Source organism: Borostomias antarcticus, assembly GCF_949987555.1.
Source record: "Borostomias antarcticus genome assembly, chromosome: 22".
NCBI lineage: Eukaryota > Metazoa > Chordata > Actinopteri > Stomiiformes > Stomiidae > Borostomias > Borostomias antarcticus.
Window position 1 is genome coordinate 7,234,522 of NC_140255.1, and position 17,924 is coordinate 7,252,445.

The 17,924-nt window shown below is 46.0% G+C and overlaps 1 protein-coding gene across 1 annotated transcript; it reads right to left on the bottom strand.

The window, feature by feature from the left end:
- Window positions 1-12,993: 12,993 nt before the first annotated feature.
- On the bottom strand, window positions 12,994-15,923 carry LOC311323665 (leucine-rich repeat-containing protein 4B-like; the record flags this gene model as incomplete). Its single annotated transcript, XM_084455953.1, has 2 exons — window positions 12,994-14,991; window positions 15,690-15,923. The coding sequence occupies 2 exons, from the start codon at window positions 15,921-15,923 to the stop codon at window positions 12,994-12,996; spliced, it is 2,232 nt and encodes a 743-aa protein (XP_084312079.1).
- Window positions 15,924-17,924: the final 2,001 nt, after the last annotated feature.

Consider the following 17,924-nt stretch of genomic DNA (forward strand, 5'->3'; position numbering starts at 1 on the left):
GAGAGAGGGAGAGAGAGAGAGAGAGAGAGAGAGAGGGAGAGAGAGAGAGATATAGGAAGAGGGAGAGAGAGAGGGAGAGAGATAGAGAGAGAGAGAAACAGAGAGATAGAGAGAAACAGAGAGATAGAGAGAGAGCTCAGGGCCCACACTCACACATGTCACCTCTATTTACATAATGGTGGATGGGAACCTGCAGTATTGTCTCATGCTGATATCTCTGCCGTCGTGGGTTCACAACCCACAGCTCCTCCCCGCCGCTTGTATCTCCTGACATCCACTGCCTGTGGAGCATAATTGTGTGCAATTCATCCATCCATCATACCAGCACCATTCATCCATCCATCGTACCACCAGCACCATTCATCCATCCATCGTACCACCAGCTACATTCATTCATCCATCGTACCAGCACCATTCATCCATCCATCCTACCACCAGCACATTCATCCATCCATCGTACCAGCACCATTCATCCATCCATCATACCACCAGCACCATTCACCCATCCATCGTACCAGCAGCACATTCATCCATCCATCGTACCAGCACCATTCATCCATCCATCGTACCACCAGCACCATTCATCCATCCATCGTACCACCAGCACATTCATCCATCCATCGTACCACCAGCACATTCATCCATCCATCGTACCAGCACCATTCATCCATCCATCGTACCACCAGCACATTCATCCATCCATCGTACCACCAGCACATTCATCCATCCATCGTACCACCAGCACCATTCATCCATCCATCGTACCACCAGCACATTCATCCATCCATCGTACCAGCACCATTCATCCATCCATCATACCACCAGCACTATTCACCCATCCATCGTACCACCAGCACATTCATCCATCCATCGTACCAGCACCATCCATCCATCCATTGTACCACCAGCAACATTCATCCATCCATCGTACCACCAGCACATTCATCCATCCATCGTACCAGCACCATTCATCCATCCATCGTACCACCAGCACCATTCATGCATCCATCGTATCAGCACCATTCATCCATCCATCGTACCACCAGCACCATTCATCCACCCATCGTACCACCAGCAGCCTTCATCCATCCATCGTACCACCAGCACATTCATCCATCCATCGTACCAGCACCATTCATCCATCCATCGTACCACCAGCACCATTCATCCATTCATCGTACCACCATCACCATTCATTCATCCATAGTACCACCAGCACCATTCAATCCTTCCATCGTACAACCAGCACTATTCATCCATCCATCGTACCACCAGCACCATTCATCCATCCATCATACCACCAGCACCATTCATCCATCCATAGTACCACCAGCACCATTCATCCATCCATCGTACCAGCACCATTCATCCATCCATCGTACCTCCAGCACCATTCATCCATCCATCGTACCACCAGCACCATTCATCCATCCATCGTACCACCAGCACCATTCATCCATCCATAGTACCACCAGCACCATTCATCCATCCATCGTACCACCAGCACCATTCATCCATCCATAGTACCACCAGCACCATTCATCCATCCATCGTACCAGCACCATTCATCCATCCATCGTACCTCCAGCACCATTCATCCATCCATCGTACCACCAGCACCATTCATCCATCCATAGTACCACCAGCACCATTCATCCATCCATCGTACCAGCACCATTCATCCATCCATCGTACCTCCAGCACCATTCATCCATCCATCGTACCACCAGCACCATTCATCCATCCATAGTACCACCAGCACCATTCATCCATCCATCGTACCACCAGCACCATTCCTGACGACAGGGAGGCTGCGCCGTGGCATTCGGCACCAGGAGGAGGGACCGGCTTACTGTTCCCTCCCAGCCCTCCCACGGATCACCCACTACAAACCAGCCAGGGTCAGAGGGCAAAGGTCAGACCAGACGATGGATCTGCTGTGCGTCACGGCTGGAATGCGTCTCCGCTGCTCCCGGTGCGTTTGAGCAGCTCCTCCAGACGTGTTCTCCGTGTCAAGGACTCAGCCTGGACCTGGACCGCACCCTGATCCAAGACCAGGCCCGGGGGGCAGGGGGTGTCCCGTTTACTCTCAGCCCAGAGACGTACACTACTGCATACAGTATAGTGTATAAGCAGTACTGACTTCTACAGTACAGCTGGCTAGAGCAGTAAACTCACGACGACGCGTAATGGACGCCCTCGCTCCCTGTACACGCTGGTTGACATGTGCACATGTCTCCACTGTGTGTGTGTGTGTGTGTGTGTGTGTGTGTCTCATGTACATCAGTGTATGCCCCTCATACATACTGCATATACCATATGTATGCGTATGGACTCTTGTGTTGCATGGTCTCCTCATGTATACTGTATGTGTGTGTGTGTGTGTGTGTGTGTGTGTGTGTGTGTGTGTGTGTGTGTGTGTGTGTGTGTGGACTCGTGTTGCATCGTCTCTTGGTCGTATATGTGTGTGTGTGGACTCTTGTGTTGCATGGTCTCTTGTTCATACAGTAGCCTATGTGTGTGTGTGTGTGTGTGTGTGTGTGTGTGGACTCTTGTGTTGCATCGTCTGTTGCTCATATATGTGTGTGTGTGTGTGTGTGTGTGTGTCTGTGTGTGTGTGTTTGTGGACTCTTGTGTTGCATGGTCTCCTGTTCGTTCTGCAGGTCAACTGTCTCTGTGTCCTCTCCTTCCAATCAATAACTCATCTCTCCACATCAATACTGTTGTCCCCCCATGGGACCAAAATGTCCTTCTTTAGGACAAAATGGAGTATGAGGGAAAGAGGGAACGGAACAGAGGAGGGTAGGGGACGGAGAGACGGAGAGAGAAAGAGGGAGAGATAGAGAGAGAGAGAGAGAGAGAGAGAGAGAGAGAGAGAGAGAGAGGGGAGATTGTTCAGCTTTCATATCTCATCATGTTGTGCATAATATATTAGACACAGTGAGCATGTCTTTCTCTGTTTTTTGTTTTTTTTCATCTTCTTCAGGACAAGCCTGTCCTCTCCCTCTGCAGAGCTGTTCTGTCCCCTCATCTTCTTCAGGACAAGCCTGTCCTCTCCCTCTGCAGAGCTGTTCTGTCCCCTCATCTTCTTCAGGACAAGCCTGTCCTCTCCCTCTGCAGAGCTGTTCTGGGCGCAGTCAGAGGGAATCAAACACAAGCACTTCTGTTATGGGACTGATCTGTCGTTGGGTTCAAAGCCGGAAACCACATCTTGCACAGATGAGCAAGACTCAAAAGACAGGTAAAATTAAGCCCCTCCCACGACGTCCCACAACTTCACGAGTTTAGATCCTAAACCGTTAACGCCCACCACACCTTTAAAAAAAAAAGTTGTTTTTTTACTCCTTTTTAAAAATATATTTCATAATTCTTCATCATCACCCTTCATACATAACAGCCTTCACATTCCTCCACTTACACACAATACAGGTACCATGTAGAATTAAATGCTTTTCCCAGACTGATATGGAAGGCCATGGATAATGTATGTGAAAGAGCAGATTTTCAAAGGGCAAGGCAAGCGTTTCGTTCTTAACCCCCAGTCTCTTCAGCAGGGGATTGTGGGATATTTATATTTCTGGGTTGCCTGTGCTTGTAAATGCTCCGTATTGGTAACATCTAACAGGATAGGATGCATTATGAATGACATCATAACGCACTGCTGCATTTGGAGAGTGTAAGCTATTTCAAGGTGCGTTCCCAACGCAAGGAGCAGGAGAAATATATTTAGGTGGATGACCCGATGGAAATGATCGCCTGCCAAACGCTGATCTCTCAACTATACGGAAGACATTCGATTTTACAGTGCATTGTGTGGTATTTATCCACAAAGATACAGTAGATCAAGTCTATTCAGTCTGTTTGCAAATCACACATATATGACCATCAATCTGTCATTCAAATCACACATATATGACCATCAATCTGTCATTCAAATCACACATATATGACACATTCAAATCACACATATATGACCATCAATCTGTCATTCAAAATGTACAGCAGTAGGCTACAATAGATAAGGACTTTTTTTTTGTCAAAGATTGCTTGCAAACACACACACACACACACACACAAACACCATCATCACCACTAAACACCTTGAGCCAGCAGACTGCTGTAAAAAACGACACATCAATTTCAGCTTTATTTAGAGAAGGAATACAAATATCTGCGTTAGTTTGAGGTGGCATATTGCAACGTCGAGTGCAGCTTCTCTCCGGAGAGACGCATCAGAGGCGCTGGAGAAACGCCCGAGGGCGGTGGGGCCGCGCGGGGATGCAGGCTGGGTGGATATGGGCTAGAACCAGGAGCCGACAGAAACAGCTTCCGCATCTTTGAGCATGCACTCTCCCCAGCAGATCCCTCCGCGTGTCGGCTCATTAAAAATAGATCATTTACACGTATTACATTACGCAAATGCACATTTCCGGATCGGAGGCTGTATTCGTTCCCGGCCGGGTGAACACATGTAGCCGACTCCGAGAACGGCGTCTCTTCAGAGTCTGTCTGCTGTTGGAGCTGTATTTCTGCCGTGTGGGAAAGTAGCCTAGTTGAAAGCCTCTAAAAATGGTCTTCCTGTAAAATTAGCTGATGGATATTTTATTCCTCGTATACAGATTAAAGCCCCATTTAGTGTGTATGTCCTACTTTCATTTAACTGTGTTTGGGATACAGAGAGATAAGCAAACATAAACAATTGCCTGCTAACTAGGCCACAGCAGCCGAGGGCCAGGCAGACAGGTAGCCTACACAGCAACCATAAACTGTTTTACACGACCAGAAAGTAGGTGCTCCGCTACAAAACCAAAAAAAGCGAATCTTCATGGTTCCCATCCTCCCATCAGACACCTCTGCTTGTGTCGTCGGTTTCCCTGTAGACCCTGCGGCCTGTCTGTCTGTCTGTCTGTCTGTCTGTCTGTCTGTCTGTCTGCCTGTCTGTCTGTCTGTCTGTCTGTCTGTCTGTCTGTCTGCCTGTCTGTCTGTCTGTCTGCCGATCTGTCTGTCTGTCTGTCTGTCTGTCTGTCTGTCTGTCTGTCTGCCTGTCTGTCTGTCTGTCTGTCTGCCTGTCTGCCGATCTGTCTGTCTGTCTGTCTGCCTGTCTGTCTGTCTGTCTGCCTGTCTGTCTGTCTGTCTGTCTGTCTGTCTGCCTGTCTGTCTGTCTGTCTGTCTGTCTGCCTGTCTGTCTGTCTGCCGATCTGTCTGTCTGTCTGTCTGCCTGTCTGTCTGTCTGTCTGCCTGTCTGTCTGTCTGTCTGTCTGCCTGTCTGTCTGTCTGTCTGTCTGTCTGTCTGTCTGTCCGAGGACCAGGGGAATCCCTGGAGGAACGCGGAAGGGAGGTTAGCCTACTGGATCAGAAGGGAACGACAAATAGCCTAGAGAATGTGGGCTCAGCTTATAAAACGTGTCTAGGCGGAGAGCACCGAACGGTGAAGGGCCAAGGGTGCATTCGTTCTACAAGAGCTCCTTCATTTGCCGCCAAACAATTAGAAGAGGTAATGATTTGGAAGGAGGAACCTGATACTGTACATACTGTATGCTTTCTTGCCTTTGCTGCGACAGCTGAGGCTGGTGTTTTTTTCTTTTCTTTTCTCAAGATCACCTTGCTCCGCCACATACGTCCGCGTTAAGATCGCACGCTCCTCTAATCACATTTGCATTCGAGCCTTTCACTTTCATCTCGGGTGAAAATGCACGTTAAATGTGTTCTTTCCAGCTGCACACAGAGCAAACGTCCTGCTGTCTCCACACCCTGGAGCGTTACGATCTCCATTACCTGAATCTGCCTATTCTCTTGACTTAGAAGCACATTTTGGAGAAGGAAAAATAATCAAAAGTGTATGTGTGGATAGACATTTTTGTTTCCAATCAGTGCTGTGAGAGAAATTAGTCAGAGTTTAATGTTAGAGAAATCTGCCTCTGCTTAGGCTGGCAACACCACCGAGGCAACGCCAAGGAGGTCTTGGTGCAACTGGTTTCCAGTCCCATCTCAACTGGTGTCCAGTCCTGTCTCAACTGGTTTCCAGTCCCGTCTCAACTGGTTTCCAGTCCCATCTCAACTGGTGTCCAGTCCTGTCTCAACTGGTTTCCAGTCCCATCTCAACTGGTTTCCAGTCCCATCTCAACTGGTGTCCAGTCCTGTCTCAACTGGTTTCCAGTCCCGTCTCAACTGGTTTCCAGTCCCATCTCAACTGGTTTCCAGTCCCATCTCAACTGGTTTCCAGTCCTGTCTCAACTGGTTTCCAGTCCCATCTCAACTGGTTTCCAGTCCAATCTCAACTGGTTTCCAGTCCCATCTCAACTGGTTTCCAGTCCTGTCTCAACTGGTTTCCAGTCCCATCTCAACTGGTTTCCAGTCCCATCTCAACTGGTTTCCAGTCCAATCTCAACTTGTTTCCAGTCCTATCTCAACTGGTTTCCAGTCCCATCTCAACTGGTTTCCAGTCCCATCTCAACTTGTTTCCAGTCCTATCTCAACTGGTTTCCAGTCCCATCTCAACTGGTTTCCAGTCCCATCTCAACTGGTTTCCAGTCCTATCTCAACTGGTTTCCAGTAACACAGAGGACAGTCTGACACCACATCCCAGCAGCTCCCAGCTCTGAACAACGCTTCCCATCACATCTCATCATGTCATTACTAGCTCATAAAGCGGTACGTGCTCTACAGCAGCTACTGTGTATGTATGTATGTATGTATGTATGTATGCATGTATGTATGTATGTATGTATGTATGCATGTATGTATGTATGTATGTATGTATGCATGCATGTATGTATGTATGTATGTATGCATGCATGTATGTATGTATGTATGTATGTATGTATGTATGTATGTATGTATGTATGTATGTATGTATGTATGTATGTATGCATGCATGTATGTATGTATGTATGTATGTATGTATGTATGTATGCATGCATGTATGTATGTATGTATGTATGTATGTATGTATGTATGCATGTATGTATGTATGCATGTATGTATGTATGTATGTATGTATGTATGTATGCATGTATGTATGTATGTATGTATGTATGTATGTATGTATGTATGTATGTATGTATGTATGTATGTATGTATGTATGTATGTATGCATGTATGTATGTATGCATGCATGTATGTACAGTATGTATGTATGTATGTATGTATGCATGTATGTATGTATGTATGTATGTATCCAATAAGTCACATACTGTAGTGATTCAGTGAAACACTTTTAGTTATTACAAGAACCGTTCCTTAACCTATTTCACTTGTGCAATACTTGTGTACACACACACACATGCACACACGCACACAAAAACACACACACACACACACACACACACACACACACACACTCCCACTGCACTGTACTCTGATGCATATTCCATCAGGAAGTCTGTGAAACATGCATGCCCAGGCCGTCTCCAGGGACCTATGGGGATCTACATGGAGCCATGGGCACAACAAGTACACTCCCCAGACCAGAGAGCTGAACCAGGCCCCACCAGAGTGTGTGTACATGTGTATACATATATATCCAGTCCATATCTATCTATCTATCTATCTATCTATCTATCTATCTATCTATCTATCTATCTATCTATCTATCTATCTATCTATCTACTGTATATAGAGATACAGTATATATATATATATATATATATACTCTCTCTCTCTCTCTCTCTCTATAGATAGATAGATAGATAGATAGATAGATAGATAGATAGATAGATATGCAGGTATACACACACACTCTGGAAGGACCTTGTATATACTGTAACTGTAACAGTATAAATGCATTTCCATTATTTAGATAAGCTATAAACACATTGTTTAGCGATCTTATACATTATCTGTGTAAGGTTTGTCACAGAAACTACCCTTGAGATGCTCAGAGCAGTCTAAGCACTTAAGGAACACACACTATTATCTGTGTTTGAGGTGGACGTGGGGAACGAGGGCTTACTGCACAGCTACAAGGAAAGATGCCAACCAAGGACTGATCACTTCTGATCTCTAGAAATGGTGAAATAAAATAAAATAATAACCCATAGGCCTAATCTACTCCATTATTAATCATAATTCCTTTCATTTTGTTTTATGCAAAATCCACGCAATAACTTAATGTAACATCAGCATTTAACACTTGAACTGTTGATATAACTTTTACGTTAGTACAGTAATGTTATGACAAAAAGATCACAATGAGCTGAGTTTGGTGCTATATGTGTCATGTTTTGAATGGAAATAATTCTTTTCACATAGCAGAGTTAAGCCACACTTGCACTGACAGACAATGTTTACCTCTCAGTCATTATATGACAATCATTGAAGTGTAAATACAGTGTTGATGTAGTCAAAGGCTGAATCTGGATTTGAGTTATACAATATCCCAATCCTCCTGTTGCCATGGAGTCCACCATTTTATGTGCAAGCTTTCTGAATCCAGTGTGACATCTGATGACAGTAGCCTACATAATGACCATATCTATAATATCACATTGAGATACACAACCAACATTTGCAACAAAAAAAGGAAAACTAATGAACACAAAAAGTTTTTTCTTTTTATTATTTCGCATTTAAAGAAATGCAGATGTCTTCTATACTTACATCATTCCCTCAGTTCATTTTTAAAAAGCTTTCCAACTATGTTCAAGTTCTAATTTCTTTATCAAATTGAATATCTTGCATTTTAACTCTCAAAAGGTCAGTCCATGGTTCACAGTAAGAGTATTTGATTTTTCTTGCGATTTCATGGTGCATGTTTGATAATCCACAAATTTGATAATCCACATTCAATTTCAATATAAAGAAATTTTACTTCAAACTAAATGAAAGCCAACTGGGCCGAGACCTCCTGCTTCAGCGAGGGGCGGAGCTTACAAAGGACAAGCTCTTCATCTGGTGCAACAGCGAGCCAATCAGCAGCATCCTCTCACTGGCTCAGTACAGTCAGGATGACCAATATTCCATTAAAAGTCCATTTGTTCTATTCTGATGTGTAGGCATCCTTTCCACTCACTAGTGATAAAGGTCACTTATAGTGTATGTTGTCTCAATCATGTTCCACCGTCTGGGATTGTGAATAATAATAATAATAATAATAATAATAACAACAATGATAATGATAATGATAATAATTATAATTATAATGATGATGATGATGATGATGATGATGTTAATAATAATAATACCAACACTAATAATAATAATAATAATAATTCATATTATTATTATTATTATTATTATTATTATAACAACAATAATAATGCATCTTGTCAAATGTTTTGAGAGGAATACCTCTGCAAATTATATTGTAGTTGATCATGAATAAATGACTTCCTAAAGTTTCATTAGAACTAGACATGGTTAGTGTTGTTCTGTGCAGCCATTTTCTCTGGAACATGGCATCATACTCGGAGACATTTAACATGCTCTTTGAAATCTGACAGCACAGTTACTGAATGTAGCACATCAACACAGCGGCCATATGTTGCATTTTTTGTCTTCATTTATATTCTAGCAGCATCTCTGTGGGGAAACAGTTGAGCTCCACCCACAAAAGGGTTCCACAAAATGACTGCAATATTGATGTACAACTAGAAATGTAAGTTACCCTAAAACATAATTACAAATGTTGGCAACACTTCATAATATAACTACAATATAACTCTCCTTCATAAGCCATTTATAAACCATGTGTAGATTGTTAAATATTAACAAATGGACAAGTTAGTACATTATTACATAGTGACAGTTAGTAACATTATTAGTAGTAAATATATACTCAAAGCCAGGTTGAGGTTGATATAGGAATCAAACCCACATCTACCAAACCCCAACGTGGAGCCTGACAACAGAGTTGACAACCTGACAACAGAACTGACATCGTGGAAAGAGAGGTTTAACTGCTGGAGGGACACTCCATATCAGTACATCACTGTGGGATTTGGGGGGTTAGATTCCTACATCAATAGCATATACTGTATATAATTTGTTTATTATTTAAAACTGTTTGCAAATAATGTAATTTGGAAATGGTTAGTTAACAATCGCTGACCCAAATTCACCTGACAGAGAGCAGACGCCCGAAGCGCTGTCAAGTAAAACGTTGATTCTGGAGCATGCAAGTGTGTGGGCTCTATTCTCTTCATTAGTTACCAATCTACAAATGCTTTATGGCTTAGTAAGGATCGTGTGTTATTATCTGTCAACCTAATATTTCATTCCCCTGGATAATAATTTGATATTAACTTTAACTGTTGTTGTATCATTATTACTTTCATTATTATTATTATTATTTGTAAAACATATTTGTCCCACTGAGTGTCTGGTTACAGTGGAGGAGCAGGGGAGGAGCAGTGGAGGAGCAGGAGCAGGGGAGGAGCAGGAGCAGTGGAAGAGCAGGAGCAGTGGAGGAGCAGGGGAGGAGCAGGAGTAGTGGAGGAGCAGGAGCAGGGGAGGAGAAGGAGCAGTGGAGGAGCAGGAGCAGGGGAGGAGCAGTGGAAGAGCAGGAGCAGGGGAGGAGCAGGAGCAGTGGAGGAGCAGTGGAAGAGCAGGAGCAGTGGAGGAGCAGGGGAGGAGCAGGAGTAGTGGAGGAGCAGGAGTAGTGGAGGAGCAGTGGAGGAGCAGGAGCAGGGGAGGAGAAGGAGCAGGGGAGGAGAAGGAGCAGTGGAGGAGCAGGGGAGGAGAAGGAGCAGTGGAGGAGCAGGAGCAGGGGAGGAGCAGGAGTAGTGGAGGAGCAGTGGAGGAGCAGGAGCAGGGGAGGAGCAGGAGTAGTGGAGGAGCAGGAGTAGTGGAGGAGCAGTGGAGGAGCAGGAGCAGGGGATGAGCAGGGGAGGAGCAGGAGCAGGGGAGGAGCAGGCGAGGAGGAGCAGGAGCAGGGGAGGAGCAGGAGCAGTGGAGGAGCAGGGGAGGAGCAGGGGAGGAGCAGGGGAGGAGCAGGAGCAGTGGAGGAGCAGTGGAGGAGCAGGGCCAAGGCCACCCACTCAACACAACGGCACTGAGAATATGAGCTGCGCTGAGACAAAGACAGACAGAGAGGTGCAACAAAAACCATTGTTGAGTGGATTGCAGATTAGACGGAGCGTCATCTTTCAACGCAAGACAGCCTCGTATGCAAGAGCAGACATCAGAGGTCGTCCCCCGTCTCGTCCTCCAGCGCCTGGCTCACTGGGACGCAGCAGCATGGCCAGTTTGTGCTCAATTGCAACAAACATTTGAGGGTTCCCTGCACATCCATGGCACTGTTCTAACATTTAGGTCCACCCTGTGGGGGGTTTCAACATTGAGCCCCCCATAGAAGTACGACTACAAACCTGTCAAAACATACTCTAATAAGAGAACAGATAGTAGAAATGATATTGCATTATTACTAACTAACTGATGGAACTATACCATATATTCCACTCAAATCAAAAGCTTGAAAACTACAGTTTCACTCTTCAAAGTCTGTCAGTTGGTTGCCATTGACCGCCACGACCCAATATATGACTGATTTATTTCACACGTAATGATACATGGCTAGACAACTGTACATATTATATCAAACTAACAAAATAAATGAATACAGTCGAAACGCAAGTAGCGTAAATGGCATTAACATATGAAAGTTACACTGTAAAAATCTGAATCTTACAATTGTCATACAACCAAACATTACTATTATTATACATGTCCATTCCACTAAACCAAAGATGGGTGTAGAATCTCCTCTAAATACCGTCGTTAAGACAGACTCAGCATCGTTCTCTCCAGCATGCTATGGCACAATCATGGTCACCATTAGCAAGGAGGTCATATCAAATTCCTCAGTTAAAGCAAATATCTGTCTGCTGATCTGCTTCAAATAACACCATGTCAACCATTCTCCTGTCCAAACCATTCTCCTGTCCAAACAGGTCTTTGCATTACTGTAGATTGCCTCATTGTTGTGTTTCGACAAAATTCTTTCACCTTTAATTTGTTGCTGGCACACAGTCCAGTATGTATCAGAGACACAACTTAATCATGTACCCGGCTCTTCTTAAAGGCAGAATATACTCTCTAAAGAAAAAAAGTCTGTTATGATTACCGTTGAAGAAGTGAAACACAGATTAAAGTTTGTCAGAAAGACGACTGTGGGTCCTCCTACCGTTCTACAACATTAATGGATTGGCATTTATGCCACGCAGCCAATTCAAAGATTCACAATGAGTGTTGCAATTGAGCCCTTATGTTTCTGAGAAGTAGCCAAACTCAAAACATATGTATCGTATAACCGACCTTCACAAATACCGCCCCTGATTATTCACACAAAAAACTACTATACCGGCTTCTACATCCCCCAACATATCTCTGCATTGGAGTCTGCAATGTTACATATTCAAATGAAAATATATTTATATAATTTGTGGATTTTTTCACAGTAGTTTGTACTGTACTGTACCCTTCTGTCCCTCTACTTCTGCCTACATAATCGTCACCTTGAGGGAGACTGTTCAGATCACATGAGAGAGAGTGTCTGGCGCAAGTGTTTTCTGGGAAAGAAGAGAAATATCTCCTCCAAATTTGTCCCGTGAAGTGTTTCTCTGTGTGGTCAGTGCCGCGCATCCTGCCGGGTCAGGAAAGAGACGGGGATAGAGCTACAGTACTTGGAAAGGCTACTCTTTTCCTATGTTAATACAACTCCGCAAGAAACCGCAAGAAACATTTGCTTTGGCACAGATTTACATTGTAGCGACGTCCATTCCTTTAACTCCATTGCCATGATGGTTTCTGCAAACACAAGTGTCCCGTTGTGGTAATCCTTGGCTCAGTGCTCTGTCGCTGACCAGTCTGGGTCGGTGTATTGCAGTGTCAGTCTATCCTCTCTCCTGGTCTTATGTCAATGCACTCCAGTGTCTAATCGTTGAGGGCATAAACCAGCCATCAATCCCCTCTCTGTCTTTCACTCTCTCTCTCTCTCTCTCTCTCTCTCTTTCTCTCTCTCTCTCTCTCTCACACTCTCTATCCTCTCTTTTGTTCTTAGATTTGAGTCTCTTGAACGTTTTCCTTTGAGTTTCCTTTGAAAAGAAGAGGCTCCATTTGTGGGTTGGGGTTTTGGCCCATGAAGCCCTTGAGAGATCCGTGTAATCCCATAGCAGGCATGGGGAGGGACATGGGCAGCGGCGGGGACACGGAGCTGGGGTTGGTGTTGAGGCCATTGCCAGACGTGGAGATGGGAATCTGTGTACAAGAGATGGGGATGTCTTGCTGGTTGATTTGAGAGGGGTTCTTGTTGTTCAGGATGCCCACCAATCCGGATCCATCCCCGGACCCGATGCTCAGGCCCAGAACGTTGTTGTTGAAGTGATGGGTCTTGTAGTAGTGGTTGAGATGATCCGACCTGCCGATGTTCGGGAGGTTGACGATCTCCGGGTGGTGTATCCTTAGCGTTCCTTCCCCTCCGCAGGCGGTGCTCATGGTCGACCCCCCCGAGATCCCGCTGCCCGCCCCGGTGCCGATCTCGTCCTCCACGTTGATGATCTCGATGGCGCGAGCAGGGCCGTGGTGCTTGTGCATCTGGTGCTGCTTCCGCAGCTTGTAGAAGACCACGAGCATCACGGCCGCCATGAAGGTGATGGCCACGAAGCAGCCGATGATGATCTTGGTGGTCTTCATGACGTCATCCAGGCCGGGGATGTTTGTCACGTCCATGATCGACACGGTCACTGCCTTTTCAGTACCCTTAGTGGTCCGTGGAGACAAGGAGGACAGCGAGGAGGGCGAGGGCGAAATGGTGACGCCGGACTGGCCCTCGCCCAGCACCCCGCCCGGAAGGGTAGGACCCGGAATATCGATGAATGTCTCATTGATGAACTGCTGGTAGACCGAATTCTCAGACTCCGACTGGACCGAATCTACCGTCTCCACAGTGACGGTGGTGAAGTAGCTGTAGCTGTTGCTGGGGTCGGAGGCGGACACATTGAGGACGGCCGTCGCTGTGGTGTTGCCGGCCGAGTTGGTCACCATGCAGGTGTACTGGCCGGTGTCCTGCACCGTCACGTTGGTGAAGTTCAGCGTCCCGTCGTGGAGGACGGAGATGCGGACCCGGTAAGAGCCGTGGGTCATGAGGGTGCCGTTCGGGGTGAGCCAGTTCACCGACGTCATGGAGGTGCCCGTGCGACACTTGAGCTCCGCCGCCATGCCCTCGGTGACGTTGAGGTCGGTGGGCGGCTCCACGATGACCGGCGCATAGCAGGTGAAGTGGCTCTGGTCCAGCTCGCCGATGTAGCGGCCCTTGAGGCCCGGCGGGGCGTGGCAGCGGGCGCAGCAGGTGGTGTTGCTGGGCACCGTCTCCTTCAGCCACCAGCTGAGCCACAGCACGTCGCAGTTGCACACCCAGGGGTTGTGGTTGAGGTGCACGCGCTCCAGCTGGTGCAGTGGCGTGAACAAGTCGTGCGGCAGCGAGTGCAGCGAGTTGTGCGACAGGTTGAGCTCCTCCAGGTTCTTCAGGTCGTCGAAGGCGTTGCGCTCGATCACCGTCACCCGGGAGTGCATCAGCCACAGCTTGCGCAGCGACACCAGGCCCTGGAAGGAGCCCGGCCGGACGATCCCCAGCTGGTTCCCCGACAGCTCCAGCTCCTCCAGGCGCACCAGCGCCGTGAGGTTGGGGATGTCCTTCAGGCCACACATGCCCAGGTTCAGGAAACGCAGGTTGACCAGGCCCTCGAAGGCGGCCTCGGAGATGTAGTCCAGCTTGCGCAGCTCGCCCAGGTCGAGGCGGCGCAGCGACGGCACGCGGTGGAAAGCGAAGGCCGGCAGCGTCTCGATGGGGTTGTTGCGTAGCCACAGCTCGCGCAGCTTGCTGAGGTACTCGAACGCCTGCGACGGCACCACCGTCAGCCGGTTGTCGAACAGCTCCAGGGTGTTGAGGTTGGGCAGGCCATTGAACGCCCCCACCTCAATCTGTCTGATGTGGTTCTTGGAGAGCTGCAGGATTTCCAGATGCCTCAGGTGCTTGAAGGTGTCAGACTTTATCACCTGGCAAGGGACACACATACACATTTAGTCACGTAGAAATGTTTCTCTTCTTACAAGTAGATCTTTGTTTATGTGTGTGTGTGTGCGTGTGTGTGCGTATGTGTTTGTTTGTGTGTGTGTGTGTGTCTGTGTGTTAGAGATGCGAATATTGCGGATATATCTGTGACATCAGTGGGTAGGCCAATAAAAATCAACATTGTGATTAATTTCGGGTGGATTGCGGGTGGATTTGTCAGTTATATTCGTATTTAATAACTACTATAATTATATATATATATATATATATTATAATATAACAACTGCGAGAAGGTGCGAGACCTGCCACTCACTCAAATACCCTTGACCACGTCATCAACCGAGATCCTGCGAAAGCGAGCCTATAATCTTTAAATTGTTTAAGTCAAGAAAATGCGCCTGAGCATTTCAAAAGCGAATGAGCACGAACGGCTGGACATAATTTAAATGTAAATACAATAACTTCATGTTTGGTGGGTTGGGTCTCTAAATTGTAGAAGATAATTATGTCAAGTGGGTGGCGGGTGAATGATTGATGAGTGCACGCGGATTCGGGTGCGCTCAAACTCCATCTGCGCATCTCTGCTGTGTGTGTATTTGTGTGTGTGTGTGTGTGTGTGTGTGTGTGTGTGTGTGTGTGTGTGAGTGTATAGTTTGTCTCTATGACTTGAGTCCACATGTACCTGAATTGCGTTCTCCTGTAGGTTGAGGTATCTCGTGTTCTCAGAAATGCTCTCCGGCACCCCGTCTAAACTCTTCCTGGTGCAGATCACACGGCTCGCCTGATTGGAGCAGCTACAGGGGCTTGGGCATGGGGGCGCGGCCTCTGTCAGCTGAGATCCATAGTGGTTGAACCACAACAAAAACTGGACCAACCAGAGGAGGGAGGAGGGGCTGGTCACCATGACGACACGCATGGCAACTGGGTCATGACCCACCCCTGTGTGTCTATGATATTGATAAGTCAAACTCTTAAATTGTTAAAATAACTGATTTAACTTTGTGTTCATTTTTACCCCTCCATGCTGGTATTATCTTTCAAGTGGTTTAAAAAAAACAAAAAGAAATTAAGAAAATAGCTTGGAGTTGTATTAAATGTTCTCTTGATATACCATCAATATTTCTTCATTTTACTTTGCTAACCGCTGATTGAATATCAAATGCTGCCTATTTTTCAGCATGTCTTTTTAGATGACGATATATATTTAGTTCCCATGACAATCAGTAGAATAAATTAATTTTTGTTGTTGTTGTTGTGGGGTTTTTTACGGGCAAGGGGGTGGGAGGGGGTTCTACTCTTGAAAGGCCTGTCTCTGGAGTGTGTCTCTCTGCCGGGTATCTCTCTGTGTGGAGGGTGTCTGTCTCTCTGGAGGGTATCTCTCTGTGTGGAGGGTGTCTGTCTCTCTGGAGGGTATCTCTCTGTGTGGAGGGTGTCTGTCTCTCTGGAGGTTATCTCTTTGTGTGGAGGGTGTCTGTCTCTCTGGAGGGTCTCTCTCTGTGTGGAGGGTGTCTGTCTCTCTGGAGGGTATCTCTCTGTGTGGAGGGTGTCTGTCTCTCTGGAGGGTATCTCTCTGTGTGGAGGGTGTCTGTCTCTCTGGAGGGTCTCTCTGGAGGGTGTCTCTCCTCTCTGTTGGGGAGAAATAAAAAGTGGGGTTAGTCAAGTGTATGAATAGTATTAGTATAGCATTAGTATTAGTCAAGTGTATGAATAGTATTAGTATAGCATTAGTATTAGTATACTGTAGCACATAAAGGTGTTGTCTGTAGCAACGAACAAAGAATTCTGTGGCAGTCAACAATCTACTGTCATGTAGTGACTAACATGCAAGATTGCGTTAAAATGCAGGGATCATAGCCCCTAGCTGATGAGTCAGCGGCCATTTTCTCCATTGGTTGATGTGAACATCTGGGTCAGGTTTTGAAATAGCTTGACATTTTCACAACATTCTACAAACTCGAGCTGGGTCCCAAATGCTGCATGAGAGTCATCGGCTAATCAATATAAACACATCAGCGCAAAATGTAAGTTTGTTTAAGTTTGGGGCGGCTGTAGCTCAGTTGGTAGAGCGGGTCGTTCAGTGATCGAAGAGTCAGTGGTCCGAATCCCAGCTTCGACTGTCCACATGTCCAAGTGTCCTTGAGCAAGACACCTAACCCCAAATTACTCCAAATGAGTTACTTACTACGGCACTACACACTGGGTTGGGTTAGGGCAAATACTGCTACACAAATATTTCAACCTAGTACTATACCTGACTATGTCTAAATTGGACAATACTACAAATAATAATGATACTATGTGTGCCTGCAGCAAGTACTGTTTCTCTGGGTCAGATTCAGATTGGTCTGAGGTAGAGAAATAAATTGAGATTTTGCAGTTTGTCTCCAGCCGAATTATATTGCTGGTGTCTTTTGTTATTTCAGCTGAAGAAATTGTCTGTTTTCACAGCTACACACGTCAACTAATGTTGAAATGATCCGAGTATAGCAACCACATGATCTATAAACAGCCTTTTGAACTTGCCTGTACTTCTCACCGAGTAATAATTCAAAGCTCTTTTATGATGGAAATGTTAGGATGTGCTCACTGCCCTCTCCTGTCTCTACAAGACAAACAAATAAGGAGACATTTGTCAAGGAGTGTCACTTACAGTAGGCCATGTTAACACTAATAGGGTTTTGTTTTAAATGTTTAGTCATAGCGTCCATGAACTCAGGCCTTGTGACAGTTGATCAAGGATTCAATCACAATTCAAAGGATTTATTACACAATCAATTGGAGTCCAGATACAACGCACACAGCGGTGTCGACCATAGACTGAAGTGTGGGCTTAAGGCCCTCATATACTAGGGTAGACACACACATCTTTCCAACTGATTTTGGCGAGGCAAAGGGGTGAAATTAGGCCACACTTTAG